The 19,157-nt window shown below is 43.4% G+C and overlaps 1 protein-coding gene across 1 annotated transcript in view; it reads right to left on the bottom strand.

Moving 5' to 3' along the window:
- The window catches only part of TRUB1 (TruB pseudouridine synthase family member 1), a 40,620-nt gene extending 30,375 nt beyond the window's left edge, over positions 1 to 10,245 (bottom strand). The window contains exons 1-3 of the mRNA XM_074960045.1: positions 9,949 to 10,245; positions 6,300 to 6,395; positions 9 to 64 (exon numbers count right to left, since the gene is read on the bottom strand). Coding sequence (XP_074816146.1) covers positions 9 to 64; positions 6,300 to 6,395; positions 9,949 to 10,102 — 306 coding nt within the window. The 5' untranslated portion in view covers positions 10,103 to 10,245. The remainder of the gene's footprint in view (positions 1 to 8; positions 65 to 6,299; positions 6,396 to 9,948) is intronic.
- Between the last annotated feature and the right edge of the window lie 8,912 nt (positions 10,246 to 19,157).

Here is a 19,157-nt window from a genome sequence, read left to right on the forward strand (position 1 = left end):
TGCCATACCTTGGAGCCTGCCAAAATGTTGCTCAGCATTTTAGTTCCTTTTCCAATACCGACCACTGCAAAGACAGAAAGAGAAATATTACAGCATTCTATTCCATTAACTAGATTCACATTCTCCCTCTACTCACTATCACTCAACTCACTGCCATACATCACGTTAGTCAGAAATAACACATTTCCTGCACTGCTAGCATATAAGTGGCCTCAATTATCATGATCAGCTGAATGAGTCTTTTAAGAGGAGGATACCAAAAGATAAAGATATTGCCTAAGAGAAAATACCTCTGATGCTGTATCTACTGGGACTGAGGACAGGACAAGAAGCAGAAGACAGATAAGCTTTGCCTATTGTTAAAATGCTTTAATTCTACCCTGTGATTGGACTTGATTTATTTTGCTGTACTTTCAGTCTTCAGTAAAGAAAGACATAGCACAAACCATGGCTCTCAGTCTGGCCTGATAAAGTCTTTGGCAAGGTTCATTATTAGTGAGCTAAAGCCATTGCTGTAACTAATGGACCATTTAAAGGTTATTAGCAGCCTGTAGTAACACAGCTAAGGTATACCGTAATGAAATTAGTTTGGCAGTGATAGGACCAGGGCAAGAAAGTAAAATAATCATGAGGTCCCTGAGTCTCTTGCTAGAATCATTTATAAATCAAACAGGCAGACTCGTGTTTGTGTGGCCCACTGGCTTTTCCAATTTTAAACTACATTTTGACGTGTCAAAGCGATTAACAATCAGATTTTCAAAGTAAATGGGTAGGAAAATTGCTTTACTGTGTTAGAATTCACATTAAAACTTCCTATAGTAATGTGCTTTTCTTTACTAACTTTTTCCATTGGTTTTCTGCACAGTGTTCAGAAGTAGTAGATACAACAGAAAGAGGAAAACAAGAAAACCAGGTACATTGTAACCACACATTTGTAAAGCTGTCATCACCATACAAAGAGTATACAGTAGGATTCTCCAGTACTACCTTGTGTAGTGGATATACCTCAATATTGATGCAAAATGGTTATTAATAAAATTATGATAATTCTCTTTTATACTGTTAGAGTAGTATAATCTTGCCTTTGCCTTTACTCAGTTTTAGGAGATACAACTGTTTCCACACAGAATACTTGAAGAATATGATAGCTCATGTGCTTAAGTTTTTAGTTGCTAATTTAATGAAATCAAAGGTTAAAGCTAATTAAGGGAATCCATAGGAAATCTCTGCTTTCCATCAACCAATAACAGGCACCAAAAGTGTCAAAAAGCAGAACACCTCGTTAGCCATAAAACCAAATATATTACCTCCTAGAATGTTTATACATGCTCTGGAATGCAGCTTTACAACTTCTGTTTAGCTTTAACGGTCTATATTTTCTTTTACACACATCTTTCAAAATAGTATAAAAGTGTTCATTATTGTGATTTGTGCCTTGTATAGACTATTTGATAAAAGTTAATTACAAGCTGTAAATGTAGGAAGCATTGGGTCAAAAGAAACAAACAACAAGAGTGTCTCTTTAAAGAACAGGACACCTCCCCTTGTACAGGACACTAGTTTGGTATAGACATGATCTTTATCTCAAGAAAACAACTTCTTAAAATACTTGTGTTTTAGAAAGAGATCTGGATGTGTATTTAGGATATTCCAAAGGGGGTTGATGTTTTAGGATGCATTATCAGAGCTAGAAACTGAGTAATAAAAGAGGCCGTCTTTATCGCCCCCCTTTGAAAAGGGAAAAATCTAGAATTATCCTTATTGAAACTGATTTCTTTTATAATTGGTCTAAAGTCTTCAAATGGTAAGAAGAACATTTATGGTTGGACAATGTTTTATGGATGATGTTAGTTATGTCTAACTCTATGTTTCCTCTTGAAGATGAAAACCTTTGTTGTCCCTTAAATGCTTTGAGATGTGTATTTGCAAATGTAATAACTGCCTCAATACCACTATTATGTGAATAGTGGATGTTTTATGTAAAAAATTGAATCAAATGACCTTGCTATAACAGATTACTAATATAAGAAGCCATCTGAGTATAAAATCATTCATATTAATTGGGAAATTAGTTAGTTATCTGGCAATGTTTAACCAACTCCTTACCAAACTCAGTGAGGCAAGGAAAACCTCTCTATAGATTGGTAAGAAATAAGACACAATCTCTCCGCATAACCATTTAAGTTGAACAACTTTATTTAAGAATCATTTAAGTTTAAAATGACTTCTAAGAGCTTAAACACTTTTATATGCAAAACAGGAGTGTTTGGACTCATTTGAAATAGAATTTCAACTTCTATTAAACCTTGATGGAACTAAAGGGATATCTCAGAAAATTGACTGAATAAAGGAAAAAATTACAGCTCTAATTTAAAGATGTTCTTAGAGTTTTCTCAACACAAAGACAAAAGCAATTTAGCCAGCTGAAGAATTATTTTGCTTGTCTTTAAATCATAGTGCCTTCCCACTCCCCATGGCATGGCAAGAACCCCATGTAGCTGAAATAACGGGACTCTCATCCCTGAACTGGCATTAAGACTAGACCTACCATTTCCTGTCTCTCTGAACTATATGATTTTTAGCCATTTTTGTGGTAAAATTACTTGGTGCTCAAAACCTTAAATCACCCCTTTTTACCCACATTTGCAATAGGGCAAGCCTACAAGGCTATGTCTACAGTGTACACTAAACCCATGCTCTGACTCACGTTTGAGTCCAAACCCCGCTGCCAACCACACACAAATCAGTCTGACTCAGGTGAGCAAGCAGACAGGACCCAGGTCCTAGGAAGCTGCTAAATGGGCAGGTCCCACTGAGACTTGGGTCCAAGCCCTGTCATTTTGCAGTGTGGACGCAGGTCAAGCCATATAACCAGGATGGAAGGTCTGTGTCGTGCAGTATAGATGCACTGGCACAGCTGAGACCTGGGTCCAGCAATGGTTGACCTAGGTTTACAATGCAGTGTGAACGCTCAAGCAGGGGTTTGGAAACACTGAGTCCACAAGCCTGAGTCCCACAGACGGAGACATACGCCAGGTACGAAATAAAGAGTCATATAAAAATGCATCTTTTCAGAAAAACAGTGTCTATACATTTGCAATGCGCTCAGCTCCAGAGTATCCAAGCACCTTATTAGAACTGGATAGTAGTGGAGAACTAAATGGCTCAGTTATTCAAAGGGAGAAACCTGGAAAGCTGTATGCAGAAGGGTGCAAACACGGAGGAGAGAAATTCTTTAGAGGGGTACAAGACGGTAAAACAAGGAGTCAGATGATGAAACTAATACAGGGACATTTTAAGGTGGATGACAGGAAATACTCCCTGATGAGGAGAATGAGTCTGGGAGAGAGGTCTCTCAGGGTACGTCTACACTACAATAACAAACCCGCAGCATCGAGTCTCAGAGCCTGGGTCAGCTGATTCGGGCTTGTGGGGCTCGGGCTGCAGGACTAAAAATAGTAGTGTAGATGTTTGAGCTTGGATTGGAGTCTGAGCTGCGAGACCCACCCCCCTCACGGGGTCCCAGGGCTGGGGCTTCAGCCTGATGCCGAATGACTACCCTGCAATTGTATAGGCCCGTAGCCTGAGCCCCACAAGCCCAGGTCAGTTATGGGCATGCTGCAGGTCTTTTACTGCCAATGTAGATATACCTTCAGAGCAAGTGGAGGGGGCCACAACCACTGAGAGTATTTAGAACCAGACTTGACAAAACACTGTTAGCATGTACCATAGAGAACCATCCTGTTGCGGCTGGGAGACCGACTCAATGACTCGATAGCTCTTTTCCACGTCCATTTGTTTTAACACCATAATTCATGGGGTACAACATCATACTATGGAGACACTGATGCTGCAAAAGAGCAAACAAACCCACAGCTGTGAGTCTCAGAATCTGGGTCAACTGACTAGTTAAAAATAGTAGTGTAAATGGGCTCGGACCCACTTCCCTCTTTGGGTTTCAGAGCCCAGGCTCTAGCCTGAGCCCAAACTTCTACACTACTATTTTAGCCCCATAGTGTGAGCCCCTCACGCTGGAGTGAGTGGACGCAGGCTTTAAGACTTGGTACTACGGGTTTTTTATTGCAATGTAGACATGCCCTATGAAGTCTTTAACTTCTAGGTCACTGACTCAAATACAGCTTAGGTCAACAGTGATTGAACGTGGTCATAATCTGATAGTCAGTGATCTATACCAAATGAAATACTCGTTGCAGAACGTATGCCAGGTTCAGAAGAGAGGCTGAAGCTCACACGGACATGCAGACTGAACTGCTCTGACCCCTAAAGGGGAGTCACTACAGGTCAGGGTAGAAGAACACTGGCAGAGTAGCAGGGGGGCGGGGGAAGCTTTTAGGGCTGCTGCTCACACTTTGAACCTATTTCATGGCTAACTAGCGAACATCAGCCACTACCCAAGTGGGTGTCTCTTATCTCAGACGACTTCCATGCACCAACCATTCCTCAGCCTGTGCTCAGTTCTGAGAGGATAAATGGTGTCTTCTGCCTTGTCAAGAAGGTGATTGAAACTGATTTTCATATCAAAGTTCTTGCACAATTTTCTGCTTTCTCTTCTCACCTTCCATCATGCAACCATCACACTTCGCATAACTACAGTCTGTTCAACTCCTATTCTGGGGCAGAACTCCAGCCGCTGAGGAAGACTATCAGAAATGTTTGGTCGAAAGTTTTCCAAAGGCTTTACATTAGAGCCAGGCTGCTCCTTAAAAAAAAACCCCAAAGTGAACTGTATTAGGCCTTGCTCAAGCATTGCCTAGTGATCTCTCAAATGCTAGAACATCAGTGGAAAGAGTGCTTTCACCCAGCTGTTACAAATATGCAGAAAGGTCTGATATCAAGCAGCGAGAAAGGATCAGAACATAGATCTTGAAATTTGAAGCCACACAGGCACAGAGCAAGAGAGGAGGTTTAGTAGCCTCAAAGGCTTCTTGTGATACTGCTTTGTAGGTGGAAGAAAGCTTCCCCCACCACCACCAATACGCTGGAGACAACAGTTAACTGAACTGTTAGAAAAAATAACAGAAAGAAAAAATATTTTTATTTTATTTCTTCCCCTCCCCCAACTATTTCTTCTCACATCTTTTGAAATTTGAAAGCATTTGCTCCCACCCTCCTATGAATTTTGTCCTTTTCTATTTGGCTTGCATTGATTTTTCTCTGTCACTAGCACAAAACATCCTTTGCCCTTGTGAAGAAGCATCGATCGGAAACATATTAAGGTGATGCACTTCTCTGTCTTTACCAGAGACACACACACACACACCAAGCTTGAATACATTCTGTCATGCCACAGATGCAAGCTCTGGAGCCCACTGGCTGCCAGAAGACAGTAGAAGAAGCAATTAAAAGGCCTCAATGATTTTTTTGTTTTGTTTTCTGGATCAATGCTGATGGCTCCCCACAACAAGAAATAATGCGCTCAATAGGAACATCTGTGCAAGAGAAAGAACCTTCCGTTTCAGATCCAGAAACAATGTTCTTCAACAAATGACAACCCGGTAAACAGGAAATTGGAACAAGCAGAGCTAAAGTTTACTTCTAGTCTATGGGAGTTACATTTTACAATGCACGCAGGCCACAGAGAGACAATTACCAGCCTACTGGCAGCCATTAGCAACAGTCTGTTTCCTTGAAGCAAAGTTCTACTTTGAGAAGTGACTATGTCAAAACTCAGTGGATCTGTTCCCTATGTATATTCACAGTCACACCTGTTGAATTCAATTACAAAACAGAATTTTTACTGTTTTTATTCCTTTTAGTCCTACAGAGCAACACAGCTAAGATTATGGAAGCTGCAGATTCTGCTCTATGTTGTTCTTCAACAAAATTATTGATGATGATGTGCAAGCTGGGATTAATCCATCTTGACTCTCAGACCCAAGGCTGAGTTTACACAGCTGGCAATTATCATTCTATTACCAGTAAATGGAACACACTTGATATTGAAATCATTGCGAGATAGTAAACGTAGAAACCTCATTGATGCCTTTGTTATTAAATGAGTTATTTTTCACTTCCTATCAGGAACTACTGTGTTGCTGCACTCCATAGCTGAACTGAATCCTATGTATCTCTAGTTTCTAAAGCACTTTGGGATCTTTTGAGATAAAGACATAGAAATATAAAGCATTATTATAACAACAAACACTGCAGAATATTACAGCAGCTACAAAACACCAGCTTAGCCAAACAAAAGTATCTGTTTCTCCGGCTATTAGAAGTACAATTCATTAAATAAAAACAACAAAGGCAACTGTTGCAGATACTCATATTTTAATTACCCAGAACTCCTGCAGCTGCACTATCTAGAGTCCCACCATGTCCAATCTTCAAAATCTGTTTTTTCCTCTTTCTTGCACACTTTTGTATACCAGCTTCTGCAAAAATAAATTGACAAAACGCATTACAGAACAACCTCAGAACATGGCAAATGCAAAAAACTTATTTATGTTGCAATATATCAAAAAAGACAAAACAAATTCAATGGAAATCATTTTTCTTCATGCTCTGATTAAATCATGAATTATATACATATATACACACACATATATAATTTCCTGTCTGCGAAAGTGGCTGCTATCAGCTAATTATAAATAATCTTATGCACCATTATAAACAGAAGTGTTAAAGGAATATACAAGACACACCAGAGTGGACAGGTTACCTGATTTGTTTCATTAATGCAACATGTAACACTATTACCAGCTGAGCACACTCACAGAAAGCATCAGGTACACTGAGCATTCTTGCTTTATTTGATTGCACATAATGGGCCACATACCACTCAGCTACGTGAATGGTTTCAATAGGGATGCCTACATGCAACTGAGTGGAATTTGCTCTTTGTTGCCCATCTGCTGTGATGGCATATAACAAATAGTCTCATATGGGGAAATGTGACTGGCCTGTTGCAATCCCACCTAGGAATTCCACAGCCTTGATCACTCCCTGAAAAAGAAACATTCAGCAGATTCTCGGGGCCATTATAAACTTGAAAGGAAGTCAACTGAATATACAGTTGAAAGAGCTAAACATGCCCCCAAATCCCCTGAAGTGAAGAAACAGATTGACAGAGCCAGAAGGGTACCCAAAAGTCACCTACTACAAGACAGGCCCAACAAAGAAAGTAACAGAACGCCATTAGCCATCACCTACAGCCCCCAAATAAAACCTCTCCTGCGCATCATCAAGGATTGACAACCTATCATGAAGGATGATCCCTCCCTCTCACAGACCTTGGGAGACAGCCAGCCCCCCAACCTAAAGCAAATACTCACAGCAACTACACACCACACAACAAAAACACCTACCCAGGAACCAAACCTTGCAACAAACCCCGGTGCCAACTCTGTCCACATATCTATTAAAGGGACACCATCATTGGACCTAGCCACATCACCAGGGGCTCGTTCACCTGCACATCTACCAATGTGATATATGCCATCATGTGCCAGCAATGCCCCTCTGCTTTGTACATTGGCAAAACCAGACAGTCTCTACGCAAAAGAATAAATGGACACAAATCTGACATCAAGAATTATAACATTCAAAAACCAGTCGGAGAACACGTCAATCTCCCTGGCCACTCAATAACATACCTAAAAGTGGCAAATTCTTCAACAAAAAAACTTCAGAAACAGACTCTAACGTGAAACTGCAGAACTGGAATTAATTTGCAAACTGGACATCATCACATTAGGCCTGAATAAAGACTGGGAGTGGTTGGGTCATTACAAAACCTCAACCTAATTTCCCCCTACTGTTACTCACACCTTCTTGTCAACTGTTTGAAATGGGCCACTCTCATTACTACTACAAAAGTTATTTTTCCTCCCTTGGTATCCTACTGTTAATTGAACTGTCTCATTAGACTGACCTCACACTTGGTAAGGCAACTCCCATCTTTTCATGTGTTTATTATACCTGCTCCTGTATTTTCCACTACATGCATCTGATGAAGTGGGTGCATCTGATGAAGTGGGTTCTAGCCCATGAAAGCTTATGCCCAAATAGATTTGTTAGTCTCTAAGGTGCCACAAGGACTTGAAGGGACCTCAGGAGGTCATCTTAGTCCAACCCCCTGCTCAAATCAGGACCAATCCCCAATTTTTGCCCCAGATCCCTAAATGGCCCCCTCAAGGATTAAACTCACAACCCTGGGTTTAGCAGGCCAGTGCTCAAACCACTGAGCTATCCCTCCCCCCTGTTTTTTTTTTGCTGATACAGACTAACACGGCTCCCACTCTGAAACTCATTTCTAATTTCTGTAGCTTTATAACAACTTTCCTATTATTTCAAGTGTTTCTCTCTCTTGTGTTACAGTGAGAGACCCATACAAACAACGGGAAGAACTTAGAAACTAGCTGTCAACAAAGTGCTACCACTGTAATTATACTACACAGACAATTAATCCAGCACTGGGACTCACATGGGCAGACCCCTGTGCCTGCATGGAGCCCCACTCAACAGGTGTCTACATGGGACAGAAATACTGCAGTTTTCAATGCAGGATTGGGGCCTTATACTGCAGGAAACTCTGTAATCCCCAATCAGGATCAGGGCTCCATCATGCTACGTGCTGTATACAAGATAACATGGTCCTGGCCTCCCAAGGAGGTTACAATCTTAAACCCCAGCCCTGCAATTCACTATGGAGAGGTGGCGTAAGGAGTGGCATGGGGATTGGTTCTGTAGCCTTCCAACTGTGTTTTTCACAATCCTTAAATTCTGCTCCACTCATACAGACTCATGGGCCTCTGGGTGGGACTAAAATTATTTCCGTGGGACTTGATGGAGAAATAAGAATCCCACCACCATAGATCATACTGCAAGATCAGGACCCACCAGAGTAAACAATCTGAAAAATTAAGGAGAAAATACATTTTTCTTGCTTTCTCTTTCCATGATAGACAACAGTGATATGAACTTTGAAAAGGAAGAGGTAATATGTTCCTAGGAGTTGTGGTTTAGACCTTGCCTGTGTTTGCTGGGATACTAAATCACGCCTGTAATGGAGATTCACAAAGAGGAGGCCCATATACATACCAGAAGCTTGAAAAAGCCTAACTAGGTGAACACCGATGAAGTGAGCTGTAGCTCACGAAAGCTTATGCTCAAATAAATGTATTAGTCTCTAATGTGCCACAAGTACTCCTTTTCTTTTTGCGAATACAGACTAACACGGCTGCTACTCTGAAACAAATGGACAATGTATTTTTGAAATCAGACCTCTGACTGAAAGCGGCACCTTCAGTTTGGATTTAATTTTAGGCCAGTTTTTAGTGTCTCCCTCCTGTGACGAAGGATTATTGTCCATATGTATTTTAACAGACATTTTACAAATCTCACTTCTCTCTAACCAAAGTATTCCTCCTTTAGACTTTTCCAGCTCTGCAGCCCTGGAAAATCTGGATTTTTAAACTTGCTTTGAAACTTTCAGGGGCACATCAGGTATCAAAATGTGCATGTCAGACTCATGGTTCTCTCCATGCGCAGAAGAAGGGGTGGAGACAAATTAGGTGGGGATTCAAACTACCCTGATTAGGGAATATGAACAGGTGAAGGTGCAACCTGCACAGCAAGGAAGCTACACTCAGGCAGTAATTTGCACACACAAAACCCTTACCTGGGCCTGGGGTAACTGGAATGGGACACTTACAGGGGCAAGGGCCCCAGCCACCTGCAGAGGGGAACTGATGGTGCAGCAATTGGCTTTGCATACATACAGTTAGAGGGCAAAGTACTGGGTGCAGGCGGATACTCCCAGCACTAATGCTGTGGGACTCCTACCACCGTAGGAAGAGCATGAAGTTCCCAGCATGTGTCATCCAGACCTGCCCCCCAAGGTACCCCCCGTCCCAGCTTGACCCTCCCGCCGTGGCCTCCCCGCACCCAGCCCGAGGGTGACATCCTGCCCCTTCCCTGCAGTACCTGCCAACAGCTTCTCCTTCAGCTGGTTGAGCACGTTAGCTGAAGTGGGCCCCTTGGGTTTGTACACAGCGAACAGCCCGCTCAGAGAGAAGAGCTTAGCTGCTGCTGTGTTGGCCAGAACAAGCCCCAGCTTCCCGTGCACCTTCTCGGCCATGCTCCGGGCCCGGCTCGCCCAGGCTGAAGATGCACCGAGGAGGCCAGGGGACGGCGGCTCGGGCCCGGCTCCCTGGCTACCCACGTGGGGCCCTGCAGCAGAGCAGCGGCGAGAGGCGGCGCGGCGCGCCGGGCCGGGACGGTCGCGCGCAGGCTCGCGCGCGGGGAGATGGAGGATTCGCCGTGCCCGGCCCCGGCCGCGGCAGCTCGCGCGCACGGGCTCTAGAGCAGGCGCGCGCGGAGGCGGCTGGAGAGGCCTCACCCTGCAGCTCGGCTCGGCTGGGCCAGCCCCGCCTCTGCCTGCTGCGGGAGGGGCGGTGTCCGGGCAGCACCGGGCTGGGGCGCTGCTGGGCCCCCCCCCCCCCCCCCGAGATTCCGTTCCGCCTGCGGTGCACAGGCTGCTGCTCTGGGCATGGCGTGCACACGGTTGTGCAAAGGGTGAGCCGCTTTTCAGAGACACACCTGGTCGCGGGGGGGTCACAGGGATGGCACCGTGCAGCTTTGCTGGGGGCGCCTGGGAGGGTTTCTTTTGTGCACCGGGGGGGCGGGGGATGGGAGAGGACAGACCACTGCGCCCTCCTCCTGCCGGCTCTCGTCTCCACGAGTTGCTCTGCTCGTCCGTGTCGCACGCAGGTGGGGTTTTTTTATGGCCCGTACTCACTTTCTTTCTTCAGAGTCCCCAAATTTACAGTTACGGCTGTTGACCCAGAATGGCCCTGTGCTACCAGCGTGCCCTTCCTGTTGGGGGTGGGCCTATGCTGTGCCACACAGCTCCCCTGCCCAACACCCCCTGGATCCACTATGCCCTGCACCCCCTGAACCCACTATGGCCAGAGCCCCCCCAACTCCCCCCCCCCATTTCCACCACAAATGCACAGTGCTGTGCACACCACCACCCCTGCCCAGCGCCCCCACAGCCCCACCACAGCTGCCCAGCACCCCACACACTAGCTTCCCAATACACACAGATTTCTCCTCCCTCCCAGTGCCCTTCCCCGCAGCCCCACCACCACAACTAAACAACGCCCCACACAGGCCCCCACTGCCCTGACACACACTATCTCCCCCACTGCCTAGCACCCCAAAACTCACAAACCTCTGCCACAGCCCAGCGCCCTCCACACCCGCACAGCCCCACACACGACACTCGCTCCATCACACCCTGCCCCCTTCCCTGGCTGCACTCACCAGCCCTGCTGGGAGGCCTCTGGCTCCTAGGGTCAGAGCAGCGAGGGGGGGTCTCCAGACTGTCCACGTGCTGCGCCCGCCACAAGCGCAAGCTTCATGGCTCCAGTTGGCCGGGAAAAGCCCCAGTGGGAGCTGCTGGAGCCACAGAGTGGGGCTTGCAGGCACCGGCAGTGCGCAGAGAGCCCCCCGCCCCGCCCCAACCCTAAGAGCCAGAGGGACCTGCCGGGGGGCAAGGTGGAGGTTACCGGCAGGTCCCTCTGGCTCCTAGGGTCTGGTGGGGTGGGGGGGCGCAGGGCTCTCTGCCTGCTGCCTGTGCCTGCAAGCCCGGCCCCCGCAGCTCTGATTGGGCAGGAGGGAGATGGTGTAGCACCCGGAGACACCCCTCCGCCTCTGTGCCTAGGGGCTGCCTGCACTGTAGGCTCCTGCCGACAGGCAGGTGCCGGGAGCTGCCCCAGGAAGCGCTGCCAGCCCCGGGATTTTGGTGCACGCGGGGACTCATGGTGAGCGGTCCCTGATATCGGGACAAAGGGCGTCCTGACCGATGTGCGGTCAGGACGTGGGACAAATGCCTTAAAATCGGGACTGTCCCGATAAAATCGGGACGTCTAGTCACCCTATTTAGAGACACTACATCATTCTGCAGCAAGGTACATGGCTTTCTGATTAATTGGTTTGGAAAACAGCTCTCCCTCTTGCCCATCACACTGTTAGTCATTGTACCTTTGTTACAGGACTTTAAATAATTGTATTCCAGTGAGTACGTATTAAGGCTATTAATCTTCCTGCTTTTTTAGAGTCCTGCAAGAAAGTACTGTATTACTAGGACAGGAATTTTCTAGATTTCTAAGCCATTCAGTTTAGTCACTGTCGGAAGTGTAGCACTCAGATCTAACTCTTCAGGCCTGATTGCTGCACACTCATTACTCTGAAAAAACTCCTATGGGTTCTAATGGAATTTGTGCTCGAGCAAGGAATGCAGTATTGAGGCCCTGATTTTCTCAGAGAACATAAACCTAGCAGATAAAAACAAAGTTCCACTTTTAGCAACAAATATGTGTATGGTTAGAGGGGAATGGGTATCCCGTGTGGAGCACAGAGCTTCACAGCGGCAAACTTTTACCTGGAGCCCACCCCACTTAAGTCAGCAAGCAGGGTTCTGTTTGCATGGAGCTCAGTGCAGGATCAGGGCCTGTATCTATCTATCTACTTCTTCTGTGGCCTATGGTAGATTAACTGATTTGCTCAAGGATGGGAACTGAATACAGAGCTTCTGAATCCTACACCCATGGCCTAGCCACTTTCTTTCTCTCCCGTATTGCTATGAAGAGCCTCAGTCTACAGTTTCAGCTTCCATTGACTTCAGTACCACATAGGCCAGGCCACAGGTGAGTAATTTGTTTTAGTAAAATCCTGTGTGTTAGTTGTAGAGTAGTTTGTTTTTTTTAATGATCCTCTCCCTCTTAAAAGATAATGGGTGTACAGTGCTTTGAAAGTGCTAAGTAATCTTTTATAGACAGGTCTCAGGAAAAATAAACCATCTGGAGGTAAAGCAGGACTTAATTATATAAATTCTTTGCTTAGACCTACACTCTGAGCATAAAAATATTTGCTGCTACCCTAGGGTTAATTTCCTAAGGAGTGGTACATGTGGCCATCATTGCTGATGCATGAAAGTGAGGTGCCATGATCCTCTCCTAGAAGGTAAATGGAGAAACCTGGACTCATGGAAAAGGTAGATGGGAGTTTTGCCATTGATTTCAGTGGACACAGGTGTAGTAAGATGAGGCCTTGAAACATAAACCCTTGTATCAGAGGCCCGGTATGAGGCCTAAGGCCTGAACTTTGTTAAAATAAAGCAAAGTTAAGCTGTGAGCAAGAGGCAGGCCCTGCTCAGAGTCTGGTAAGGAGAGGGCTGATGTTGCAAAAATATATATATACACCTAAAAGGTACTGGACACTGGAGATATAAAGATGTGCCAGGATGGTACCAGAACACTCCGATACTTGCACATTCCACACAGATAACAAGGAACAGGCTGACCCATCCTAAAGACAGGGGGAAAAGGGTAATATGGTGGATAGAGTTGTTCTGTTCGAACCAAGATGTACCAGGTGAGAGGTGGCACCTTAACACATAGAGGGGTTGTACCACAATATGTCAGGAATGATGTGTAACTTGTTTGTACCTGTGTATAAAAACGCATCCCTGGGGGGTTGGCTTTGTCTGGTCTAGGGGACAGTGGTAAATCCCACCACTGACTGAGCTGTTCCATTGCCAGGGAGCATATATATATGTACTAGTAGAAGTGTAGACATCTGATCTGGGGAGCTAGAGACTGTTTCGTTTGGCAATAAACCTGGCTGGGTGCCTTCGTACCTTATTGGAGTCTGTGGTCTTTGGGCGGTTTGCTCGAGATCTGCTGGGCCAGCTATCTGCACAGAGCTGGGACAGCACACAGGGAGAGCACATATGCACGCAGCCAACTGTTATCAACATTGGATAGAGCAGAGCACCACACTGGTGACGCTTGACGACAACAGGGTTTATCCCAAAGCGTGAGACATGAAACCTCTACCTACAACAGTCCTGGCATGAGAAGTCCCTTTTGCATGTGTAGTTTAGATATGTTAACCTAACCATTTGAAAATGGGATTCTAACGTTGTCCTAGCTAAAAACAGTTTGAACTGCATTCTAAAAGTCCTGTGAAAAAAGATGCCAATCTAAGGATTGAAATGTGAGCCACTTGTGCCTAGCACTGTCATTAGTGGGCTGATGTTTAGATGGATCAGTGAAACAGACTGCACAGAAATGTGAACATCACCATCCACATAAAGGTATTCATGCAAAGAACATCTTGGCTTTTCAATATTGCACCAGCAGCTAGGGACTATGAATAACCTTCCTGTACAGATTACTTGAGAAGCTGCTTTTTAAGGGCTGGTTTAAATCAGAAAAGGGTTTTGAAATGATTTGGCTAATATAGGTAACTTTACACTATGGGTGGGCATAGTGTTTGCATCTGAATTCCAGCATTGCTCCAGCAAATAAGGAGGAACTTGTTTTGCTATTTTTTTGTTTAAGGCTAGGATTTTCAAGGAGTTCAAAGGAATTAGGCTCTCTACTCTTACTGAAAAGCAATGGGAGCTGAGCATGTATTATCTTAGGCCCCTTAATTCTACCTGAATGATTAAAAAACATGTTATGCATAAAGGACCGGACCTTTTAAAGACTATAGAAGACTTGCTTTGACTTCACTGGGGATTGGATCAGGGCCCAAAACCAGGAAATATGTAAAGTTACCAAATGCTATGTGTATTACAGATAAAGGGTGGGTAGGTGGGTAAATAGATTCAGACTTCTCCTTTCATCAGGCAACGCTATTTAGAACTCAGGGAATTGGAGCTGGGAATCAGTTACTTGAACCACTTATCTCAAGATCACAAGTTAAAATTTGTCTCATCGGTGGTATTTGAACGTCATTACCATATGCTCAGTAACCTATTTGAAATGAAGCGTTGGTCTCGATCTGGTTTCCAGCTAACTAGGATCCAGATCACAAAACAGCACTACCCAACTGTCAACTTTGTTGGCAACTTCACTAAAGAGGCCAAGGGCTGAAATGGCAGCCCTTACAAGTGGCTGAAGTCTTGTAATTGTAATAGAGCCCCGTGCAGATACAAAATTTGTATCCGCATCCGATCCTCAAACATGGTCCGCAGATATGAAGTGGATATCCACAGATTTGCAGGGCTCTAGTTATAAAGGTGGCCCAGATCCTCACATGAAGGCAGTGGAGTTACACTGACATTCATTCGCTTTGGATCTGGCTCAGTTATGTTGTACTAGTGATGGTTAATTTGGTTTCATTACTCGATTTTCTGAACTACTGAAGGAGTGCCCTTTTCAGAGAAGAAAAATTGTTATTGATTAGCTAATGTGGTGGTATTTATAACCCATGGCTTTCACCAGGATGCCCACAGAACAGAATAGAGAGTGACATTTCCTTCTGCAAGTGACGCTGGTTACTGCTCTGCTTGCTGTGGGAAAGTGGCCTTTTCTTTAAAAAAAAAAAAAAAATTAAGATAAATGACACTGGACTTCAGTGTCTTATAGAAGACACAATAATGGAAATCTGTGACCATGTATCAACTTTCTGTGACTCATTTTGTGGTTCCAACTTTGTTTTCCATGTCCACATACAATGAATAATTGCAGGGAGATAAATTATTTATGCTCTTTCTGCAAAAAATACAAGCAAGGATCCAGATGTGTGAAAATGTAGGCTCCAGTTCTGCAAATCATTCTGCATGGATGCACCCTTGTGTCTGTATCTGGGTGCAACAGCTTGCAGGATTGGGGCCTTAATCATTACCTAGAGGCACCATGCCACAGTGCGTCACAGCTGAGGATGCCAAATTCAGGACAGACTGCTGAGAAATAGGGCAGACTCACCCCAAATTGGTGGTTACTCTGTCATTAGACTATACCAAGACAATAACAAAATGAACTTCTACACCACCACACCGATTAACAAGGAGTTAACAAAAATGCAGTCTCCTTAGGCATTCCAGTCCTTAGCTCACCATCCAGACACTAGACTTTGAGTGGTAACTGAAAAATCAATTTAATCAGTTATAAGGTCCTTCCAACCCCAAGGGACAGCCACTTGGCCAGATCACTATATAACTCAGCTTTTACCCAATAATCATGCTGATGCTAATCCTTTAACTAAAAACTAAAGGTTTAATAATAAAAGAAAAGAAGAGTTATAAGTGGTTAATAGATCATATATATAACACACAAAAGTGATTGCAAAGTCCTTATATCAAGTTTGAAGCAGTGATGGAATAAACTGCTAGCTTGTAAAAGTCTCTCTGGAATTACCCAAACAGTTTGGGTCTCATCAACCCTTATTCAAAGCTTCCTTGTTAGAAATCCAGTCCAGAGAAATGAAGCAGGAAATTAAAGACAAAATAGAGATGTCTTAGGTGCCATGTGCATGGAACTTTATTGTCTCAAACGAAGCCCACAGCCCAGGTGCATGGAAAATTACTGGCCCAAGATGGAGTCCAGGGTCACATGAGCATATCACATGTCTTTACATGGCTTGATGCAACCACTGCCCATATTCTTTCTGAGGTGTCCACAGGAAGGCTTACTGGACGGGATGAATATCTTCGATGGCCCATTGTGAGTTGAGTGTCCTTAGTGGGTCATCAACACATAGCTGTCTGTAAATTCTACCTGCAGGGTGCCACACAGGAATACTTCATGTGTAAGATACAAGTGCATAGCCAATATTGGTAACTTCAGATACAAAGAGGATACATGCACCTAAACAGGATTATCATACTTAGCAAATCATAACTTTTCTGTTGACACCTTACATGACATACTTTGAACAAGATTTGTTGCAATTGTATAACAGTGGTAATATCAGTGGTCATATTCAATCAGACAGCATCACACCTAGTAAGTAAGTTCTTGAATATAGTGTGGGAGGAAGAATAACTTTTTTCATGTAATCCAAGCAGCTAAAACATCGAAAGAAGTGATAAACACTGCTGTTTGTTGGTTCATTTTGGTTCAGATTCAGCCAGGTACTTAAGCATGTGCTTAATTTTAAGCACCCGAGTAGTCCTACTGATGTCAATAGCACTACCCATTGTACGCACATGCTTAAGTACCTTGCTGCATTGGGGCATTTCTGAAAAAAATATAAATCATCATTGCAAATAAACTTTCTATTTAACTCTATTTGTACCAATATTAGGTTTTAGTACTTTTGGGTAATTATCCTCCATAGAAAAAATGATTTTTAAATCCAAAATATTTCATGAATAGATTTTTGTTTTGTTTCAGAGGAAAAGAAATGGAGATATTTAACACCAATTTAAAGTTTAGAAATTAAATCTAAAAATTGTTGTAATTTTACTTGTTTATAAAAATACTTGTTTTTTCTAATTCTAGACAAAATGTTTGTGTAACTATGAGAGACAAATTTTGCTCTGGATTACTGGCACGGATTCTGCTTTCATTAGTCTGAAATAAATAGAGGGTAGCTCCACTGACATGAACAGAATTACTTATAATTTATAGTGGTATAGCAGTTGAGAGAAGAATTTCACCCACTGGCTTCAGTGGAATTAATCTGGATCTATGCCAGTTGAAACAAGAACAGGATTTGACTCTGTAAAATTGGAGCTATGTTTTTTAATTAATTAATTATTTTCTTTTAAAGCAAATTTCTGTGTGAGTCAGCCAACGAGTGAGAGAACAGACTAGCTAGATTTCTTGGCTAATGATAAAATCACAAGGCTATAGTCTAACAGCTTTCATTAAAGGGTTTTCTAAACATATTAAATGTTAGTAAATCGGGCAAGATATATAATTAATACTGAGTGGGATGTGGTTATTAATCTGATATAATCTTGAGTCTGTAATGACAAGAGACCAGGCAGTGTCTGGAATCAGAAGAATCAGATATGCCTGGGGGGAAAAATCTAAATGAAATACATTTCTCAGCCCTTTGATTTTGTTCCTAACAAAGGTGACCGTGAGAGTCTGAGCCCTTGTTTAAATTTGCAAGGTTTATTATTACAATTGCTTTTGAAGAATTCTAACTCTTCAAGAAGCTGGATTCCACTTAGGAATGAGGAAGAGAGGAATGAGGCATTATTTTTAGCCAGTTGAGGCCCTGCCTGCCGCTCTGTGGACTTATAGATTTACAGAGTTTAAGGTCAGAAACGACCATTAGATCATATAGTCTGACATCCTGTATAAGACAGGCTATTACATTTCACCCAGTTACCCTTGTATTGAGCCCTTATTTTGACTAGAGCATAACTTATGTTTAGCTAAAGCATATTTGCAAGAAAGGCAACTAATCTTGGTGTGAAGACCTCAAGAGATACAGAATCCACCACTTAGCTTGGTAGTTCGTTCCAGTGGTTAATCACCCTCACTGTTAAATAATTTGTATGGAATTTCTAATTTGAATATACCTGGCTTCAGGTTCCAGCCATTGGTTCTTGTTAAGCTTTTCTCTGGTACATTAGAGCCCTTTAGTTCCTGGTATTTTCTCTCCATGAAGGTACTTATACACTGTCATCTGATTTGTGATGTGATTTGCAACCTGTAGTATGAGCTGTGTCTGTAGTGATAGACTCAAAGAACTCAATCTATTTAGCTTAACAAAGAGAAGGTTAAGGGTGACTTGACCACAGTCTATAAAGTACCTACACAGGGAACAAATATTTGATAATGGGCTCTTCAATCTAACAGAGAAAAGTATAACATGATCCAGCGGCTGGAAGCTGAAGCTAGACACAATTCAGACTGGATATAAGGAATAAATTTTTAACAAGGAGGATAATTAACCACTGGAACAATTCACCAAAAATTGTGGTGGATTCTCCATCACTGGCCATTTTTAAATAAAGTTTGAATGTTTTTCTAAAAGGTAAGCTCGAGGAATTATTTTGGGGGAGTTCTGTGGCCTGTATTGTACAGGAGGTCAGACTAGATGATCACAGTGGTCCCTTCTGGTCTTGGAATCTATGGAGCTATAATTTACTAGATCTGTCAAAGCTAAGGTCCTGCTTGCTCCCATGGAGTCAATAGAAAAAACCCTCTGAAATTCTTCTTTCTAAAATTTCATTCCCGAGGTGGTCAAATTTCAGTGATGAGATTCCTCTACAGAAAGAGCACCAGAGACGTGTGAAGATTCTGGATTTTGGTTTCCATGGGAATCTGTCCAATAGTTTTAGACCTTTGGGATCTATGAATGAAAAGTGCTATATAAATGATTATTAATAATTATAGAAATTTAAAAGAAATGCCCACAGGCGATAGTCCTTTTCTGCA

This window comes from Natator depressus, chromosome 7 (genome assembly GCF_965152275.1).
Source record: "Natator depressus isolate rNatDep1 chromosome 7, rNatDep2.hap1, whole genome shotgun sequence".
Lineage (NCBI taxonomy): Eukaryota > Metazoa > Chordata > Testudines > Cheloniidae > Natator > Natator depressus.